Genomic DNA, 7909 nt, shown 5'->3' with positions numbered 1-7909 from the left:
AGAGAGAGAGAGAGAGAAAGAGAGAGAAAGAGAGAGAGAGAGAGAGAGAGACGAAGAGTCAGAGAGTCAGAGAGACGGAGAGACGAAGAGATGGTGCGACGAAGAGATGGTGCGACGATGTGATGGGGGGATGGGGGGACGGAGGGACGAAGAGTCGGAGAGACGAAGAGATGGTGGGACGAAGTGACGGGAGGATGGGGGGATGGGGGGACGAAGAGATGGAGGGGTAGATAGAGTGCGTCACGGGGTGGAAATCTCGCCGGTGTCGCGTAGCTGACACACGTTCCGCACGTGTCCCGTCCCCGTTCGCCGACTCGCGTTCTCCATTTCGGCCGGAATAAGATGACGGAGGGCTGGTTTACGAGCCGGGGTTATTTCGCGGCGTGAAACGTCCGGGCGCGCGACGAATGCCGGATTCGTACGGGACGGAAGTCCGCCGGGACGACCGGATGCTGCGGCTCCCGATCGGAATCGGCGGGAAATCATGCCACGCGGGTGATTGCCCACGGACGCTGCGGCTTGCGACCTTATCACGTTCGCGCGACGATCTTAACCCCTTTGGGGATGAATTTTTATAGTTGGGAACAATCTATTTAATTATCTATCTTTTATTGAGGTTTTATTTGTGAGATTTTATTTATGAGGTTTTATTTGTGGCATTTTATTTATGAGGTTTTATTTATGAGATTTTATTTATGAGGTTTTATTTATGAGGTTTTATTTATGAGGTTTTATTTATAAGGTTTTATTTATGAGATGCTGTTAGTATTGCCGAGCAAATAATTTTTCAACCGATTCTTATTTCATTTTCTCTTGGAATAATCATAATTTTAAGAAAACTGAAAAAGACAGTACCTCCGGTGGTACGATCGGATTTTATCGAAACTCCGACAATCATTTTTATAATTTATTAATGAAAACAGAAGTACGAATTTAAAGGTAATAACGTGTCCTTCGAAATATATTTATCCATTTGTTACTCATATTTTAATGAAAGTTTGTTTGCGTTGAATTCTATATTGTATGAGAAGATAATGTTCATAGTTTGTTCATCGTATTTAGCAATATTTAGTAAGTCTATAGTATATCGACAATTTATTTCTTTTAAGAAGCATTAATATCTATTAAAATATAATATATCATTTACTAATTATTTAAAATAGCCTACAACAAAGCTAGTCTATAGTAACATTATAATTTATTTCCCTTTGTCTTTACAACATTTTAGCATCTACGAATTACATATTAAAACCACGGTGAAAATTATCTAAAATATTAATAGCACCATTACGATTTTAAACCACCAATTCCTTCCATCCAAGTATTAAAAAATGTTACAATAACATCCATGAAAAATCGGAACGAACGTCTCGACGTTACATTTATAAACTAATAAAAAGAAAACAGCTGTTTTATGCGCTCCGTAAATCTAGCGCTAATGGACGCGTAACTGCGCGTGATTACGGGTGTTGCGGGATCATGGCGGCGGATCTGTAAAATCGAACGAGCTGGTGTCCATTATCGCGCTACGTTCCCGGTGACGATGAATAGCATTCGTATAAATTCCGCCGGTCCTGCGAGTAGGTTAAATTATGGTACTTTTGACAGGAATAACGATGAAAAGTCGACGGCGATACGCGGTATACAACGTGGCGTAAGACGCCATTCGTCACCATTTCCTTTTTCTACCTAACCTCCTAAACGAATCCCATTAAATAGGTGATAATGGCGCTTATTAATTGACTTGGACTGGCGTTTAAGTCGATGCTGATGTTTATTAAGTTAATGCTAATGTTTATTATGTTAAGGTTAATATTTATTAAGTTAATGGTAATTTTTATTAAGTCAATTCTAATTTTTATTAAGTCAATTCTAATTTTCATTAAGTCAATGCTAATATTTATTCAGTCAATGTTAATTTTTATTAAGTCAATGCTAATATTTATTAAGTCAATTCTAGTGCTATTAAGTCAATTCTAGTGCTATTAAGTCAATTCTAATTTTTATTAAGTCAACGTTAATGCCATTAAGTCAATTCTAATTTTTATTAAGTCAATGCTAATATTTATTAAGTCAATGCTAATGTTATTAAGACAATGCTAATATTTATTAAGACAATGCTGATGTTTATTAAGTCAATTTTTATTTTTATTAAGTCAATGCTAATATTTATTCAGTCAATGTTAATATTTATTAAGTCAGCGCTAATGCTATTAAGTCAATTCTAATTTTTATTAAGTCAATGCTAATCTTATTAAGTCAATTCTAATTTTTATTAAGTCAATTCTAATTATTATCAAATCAATTCTAATTTTCATTAGGTCACTGCTAATATTCAGTAAGTAAATGTTAATCAAGAGCAGGTTAAGCGCGAACTATCGAAACAAGGATTAGTTATCTCGAACTAGATCGCCACCAGCAGCGCAAAAACAATTACAGAACGCACGTGCAACGCGTACGACACATCCATTGTTGTCGCAGTACATTCTTGGCCGGCCGCAATCGTCCGAAATTATCGTAATTTTAGTAATTACCCCGCCCGCCCCCACCTCCACTCCTTCTGTCCTATTTAATTCGACGCACCGCGCGGCTTTTTTCTACTTTATCTACCGGAAGAGGAATAATTTAACGCGGAGTGCTCCCCGGTGGACGCAAAGCCCCGCGTTATCCCGTATTTTACTACCCTCGATTAATCCTGTAGATTATAAACTATGGAACTGCCGTGAAAAAAAAACGGTCTTAGAAGCGCGGATGTTTAAAAATACATCGACATCGAAATTTCTCTCTCCTTGGCAAAACGACACGTGACGAAGTCTTCTCAGTCGAGATAATATTCCTGATCTTTCGACGCGGATATTTCAATGTTTAGACAAATTTGAGTATGTTGTAAATTGTTTTTTTGATTCTTAGATATTGTTAGGGTTGTTAGTAATTGTTGTAACTATGAAAGAGAATAGCACGACTTAACATGTCACTATGCCATATCAATAATGATATCTGTACCATAATAATGATAGCTACATCATATTAATGACATCTATATTTTAATAATTATATCTGTATCAGAACAGTAACATCTATATCCTAATAATAATATCTAACATCATCATGATAATATCTATATTATAATAATAATATCTATATTATAATAATGATATCTATATCATAATAGTAACATTTATGCCATATTAATAACATTTATATCACAATAATGATATCTGTACCATAATAATGACACCTATAGTTTAATAATTATATCCACATCATAATAATAGCATCGATACCGTAATAATAATATCATAATAATATCACAATATCTAATATAATATTTATCTAAAAAATTCAATTTCTTCAAACTAAAATATTAAATATTTACAGAGCAGAGAAGTATACAACAAAAGACCGCGAAACGAAAAGGATTAAATTGTCAACAATACCTATTGACGCCCGTGGCCCGTGCGCAGCGAGTTAATAGATTCTGTGCTCCCGATCGCATCAACCCGATCTCCCGCGATTAGGTTCGCGTCGCAGTTAATATTCGGCACGCCACTATTCCGCGAGCACGCGTCGCAATCTCGCCGGGCCATACGCGGACTCGCATCCCTTCGCGCCCGGCGCTCCGCCCTTTTGTCGCTCTATTTCGTTGTCTTGTACGCGGGGGATGGGGAACGTGTGCTCTGCCCGGGCGTTATTGTTCCGCGAGGCGTGCCTTTGTGCGGCCGCCGCGCTGTCACGCGACGGAGAAAGCGCAATGATAACTTTTGAAACGGTGCCTTGGCTTCGCTCGAGTTTTCACCTTTTGTTTTCGGACAAGCGAGTTAATTTGCGCGCCCTCCCCCGCGATCGGCAGGCCGGGCTATTTTCGTGCCCCGTCGCCGACACACCGGCGGCGGAACAGGTGCGACTCTCCTGTTTACCCACCTGGCTTTGTCCACCTCGACGGAAAAAAGAGAAAAAAACCATTGATCTCCGATTGTTCGCTCGAGGTCCGTCGACGGAGCTTCGTCGACCACGGCCCACGGTGAAATTTACTCAACGGCTTGGATCTCTTTAATCCTCGACCGGACCCCCCCCCCCATCATTTTTCCAATTCAATGCGTTCGCTATCAGCCCGTAATGCGACCACAATTTTGCATTAGCTGGACAAACTCTGCGCCGATTTTACCCTGTTGATTTGTTCGCTTTTAAAGCCGCGTTTTAACGAGGCGAACTCGCGGCGGAGCGGAATTAAATATTCGATGGAGGAAGTTTTAATTATTGTAATTGGCGAAGGGTCAATTTTTAAAGCTGTGTCAAGCGTCGGGGGTGATTAGTCGATGCGTTATTGTAATAATAATCATCGACGTAATAATAGCCGATGCATTATTGTAATAATAATCGTCGACGCCGACACTCGATTTCAAGGATCTTGATTTTAACCCTTTGCAGTCGGAGCCATTTTAAGTAGAAATCCAAGGTATATGTTTAGGCTTGCAGCGTTGCCATTTTATACAACCTGGAGCATTTTATATATTATTTAATTGAATTTTGTCGATGCTAATTTTTGTTAAGTCAATTCTAATTTTTATTAAGTCAATGCTAATATTTATTAAGACAATGCTAATGTTTAGTAAGTCAATTTTAATTTTTATTAAGTCAATGCTAATATTTATGAAGTCAATGCTAATATTTAGTAAGTCGATGCTAATGTTTCTTAAGTCGATGCTAATGTTTCTTAAGTCGATGCTAATTTTTGTTAAGTCAATTCTAATATTTATTAAGTCAATGCTAATGCTATTAGGTCAATTCCAATTTTTATTAAGTCAATGCTAACGTTATTAAGTCAATTCTAATTTTTAAGTGGAAATCCAAGATATATGTTTAGGCTTGCAGCGTTGCCATTTTATACAACCTGGAGCATTTTATATATTATTCAATTGAATTTTGTGACTCGTTGGACAGTTACCAGCTCTTAACAATTTTCTAAATAGAAATGAAAATGATAAAAATTAACCCCGCAAAGAGTTAATTTCGTCAATCCAAGCGTTCGAACTAATCTCTAACATTCGATATTCCATTGTCTGTAACTTTTACAAATAACATCTACAAACCCCGCGAATCTAACGTAGATACAACAAATTCTCTTTCTCTCGAAGGAATTTTTATCGAATCAAAAGGTCGCCGTATCGGCGATGCAAATTCGCAAGGTGAAGCGTCACCGCACGGCTCCGCTCGGCTCCGGCGCGCGTTCCTAAAATGGCGCTTTCCGTGTACCGAGATCTCGACGGCGTGTGCAGGCGAGACTATTTTCCAGCGCATTGTGCGACTATTTCCAAGCGATATTTCGCCGTCGATGCGGCGCGGGCACGGCGACGTTTCCCGCGCCGATACGCGAAAAGGGGAAACGCGCCGGAAGCCGACCTCCTCCCCCTCCCCTACCCCCCTCACCACCGCGAGCGAGCGCGAGGACACAAAGGGGAGCGCGTCGTCGACGGAAGAATTTCGTCGGACGGAGAGACGCGCGCCGGGAAATAGAAACGCAATCTGGGGAGATAAACGGGGAAATTGGGAATCGCGCGGGAGAACCGTTTTGTTCGCCGACCGGCGGGGGGAGGAGGGTCGCGCCGACGGTATCGAGGGGTGGGGGGGTCGCCGCGCTGAATCGCGATATAAAGAATTGCAAAACGCCGCCGCATGAATTGTAGATGGATCATGAATTGCTGATGGCGGCGGAGCGGAGTGTCTCGAGCACGCGAATTTTTCCTGCGTCGCGGACTATAGCGATATTATTATTCGCGGAATTGAAATTTTTATTTGTCGGCTGCTTGCTGTCTGCTCGATGATGGAATTCGAATTGCTATGGCGCCACGAACGGATTAACAATTTGGCTGGTTTCTGCGGAGTTATGGTGGCGAGTGGTTTGTTTTATTTTAATTATTTGGTAATTTTGTTCTTGTTTAAAATAGGCGGATAATGTTAACGTTTGGAAATGGAGAAAGAGGCGAAGAAAGATTCGTTGTTGATATTGTTTTTTTGTGAAGACGGATTTTATAGATTTTTGCCAAAAATGAGTGGAAAAAAGTTGGAAAGAAAATTCCAAAGACATGACAAGATTTTGGAAATATTTTTGCATTGTGTTTACTTTATTAAAATTATTACAAGAGGATAGATATTTGAATTCGAATTTAGCTTCTTACGATCAACTTAGACAATAATAGTTTTATATAAAAATCCATGAACTGGTCATTTGTATACTGTCAATCTTTGTGCAAAATAAAAATTGACTAAGTTAATTATAAACAATATAATTTAGATAAGATTGTCCTTCCTCCTTCAATAATTTTAATAAAATAACACAACAATAACGTTAAATTTTTCTAATGTCTCTATAGCTTTACATTTAATCTCTTTATTTTTATAATAAATGCATAAAGTCTGTAATCTCATTACATGTCTCGACAAGACTTAATAATATTATTACGAGGAAGGAACAATAAAATAACATGTCAAATAATTTTAGCTTCTCCACGAAATGTCGTTTTAATTATTATAAGGACCGTCAGATAAGCGATAAAAGTATTAATAACAGTCGACAACGCCGTCAATTTAAAATATCAAATTAATTACCTGGCATTTATATATTATAATAAAAAGATTCTGCTAACAAACCATTAAAACGCAAACAATTATCCAAACGGTGCCAAAAGCTCTAAACAGCGAACTAAATACAGAACATCACAAACTCCCCGAGCTACAATGCAGAATGGCAGACTCAGCAGCAGACACCGAATCGTGCTTACACCCACGTGACAAATAGTTTCCACGTGATATTAGATCCAACGGGGGAGCAGTTTCGAGGAAATAAATTTCTGGCGCGCGCGCCGGCTGCGTAAAACCGAGCAAGTCTCGCGTAAAGATTCCTTGCAACCTAAGCACCATAATCCATGGGATCCGATACGATGCAGAAGAGCCACCTCTTGCGCAGCGGCAAAAATTTCGAGGAAAGCGGACCGCGGATAATTAATAATTAATTACAGAATTCGTGGAAAGCCTGTCGTTCGAATATTTCATTTATCCACGGTGCACCATGAAAAAGCGATCGGCTCGAGGCTCGTTGAAAAATGTTATTTTTCAGAGAACAAGGAGTGGGGGTTGGACCATGGACAATTGTTCAAAGAGCCACGGGGAAAGTTTTTCGTCGCGAATTTTTCGGGAAACACGAGCCATTAGCGGCGGAGCGGTCTGAATGGAGAATACACCGGAAGCACGGGGGGAACCAGGATCCCGGCCCCTGCGGAATGCACCGGTGCTCGACGGGTAATCCGAGTTAAACGCTCGGGCAACGACTAAAAACTTACAACGACCGTAAAAAAGGAAAAGGGATGCTACCATGAATGGGACGCTTCTGTTTAGGACACGATTCTAAAAATATATCGAACGACCTAATTCTTGTTCGGGATATTCGAGAGAGCTGCTCTTTTTCTATGGGGATGAATGGCGTCGATGAGTTTCACCTATGGTTACTTGTTTTATTTTTCTGTATTTTTGTACATTTTTTTCTCGTTTAAATTGCCTGCATTGGGTGGGACAGTGTGGCATAATATTATTTATTATATTTATTACTTATTATATTTATTATTTATTATATTTATTATTTATTATATATTTATAAGTAGTATTATATTATGAAATATATTATGAAAGATTAAGTAGTGTTGCTGTTAATCTTGTAAGTACCGTCTTTTTTATCTATTCTAAGTACATATAATATTATATTAATATTTAATTACATAAATCTCTCTTTACATGTTTAATAGTAACAGTAGTATTATATTATGAAATATTAAGCACTATTAATGTTAATTTTGTAAGCACTGTCTTTTTCATCGATTTTGAGTACATATAATATTGTATTAATCTTAAATTACAC

The 7909-nt window shown here is 38.7% G+C and overlaps 1 protein-coding gene and 1 pseudogene across 2 annotated transcripts in view; both read right to left on the bottom strand.

The window, feature by feature from the left end:
• The window catches only part of LOC144475136 (small conductance calcium-activated potassium channel protein pseudogene), a 32824-nt pseudogene that overhangs the window by 3029 nt on the left and 21886 nt on the right, over positions 1-7909 (bottom strand). The window lies entirely within an intron of this gene.
• The window catches only part of LOC144475135 (uncharacterized), a 159839-nt gene continuing 154748 nt past the window's right edge, over positions 2819-7909 (bottom strand). Inside the window, exon 4 of the mRNA XM_078190715.1 lies at positions 2819-2941. Within this exon, the coding sequence (XP_078046841.1) occupies positions 2819-2941 (123 nt within the window). The remainder of the gene's footprint in view (positions 2942-7909) is intronic.

Source organism: Augochlora pura, chromosome 9 (genome assembly GCF_028453695.1).
Source record: "Augochlora pura isolate Apur16 chromosome 9, APUR_v2.2.1, whole genome shotgun sequence".
NCBI lineage: Eukaryota > Metazoa > Arthropoda > Insecta > Hymenoptera > Halictidae > Augochlora > Augochlora pura.
The sequence above is the reverse complement of the archived record's forward strand: the minus strand, read 5'-3'. Positions and strand labels throughout refer to the sequence as shown.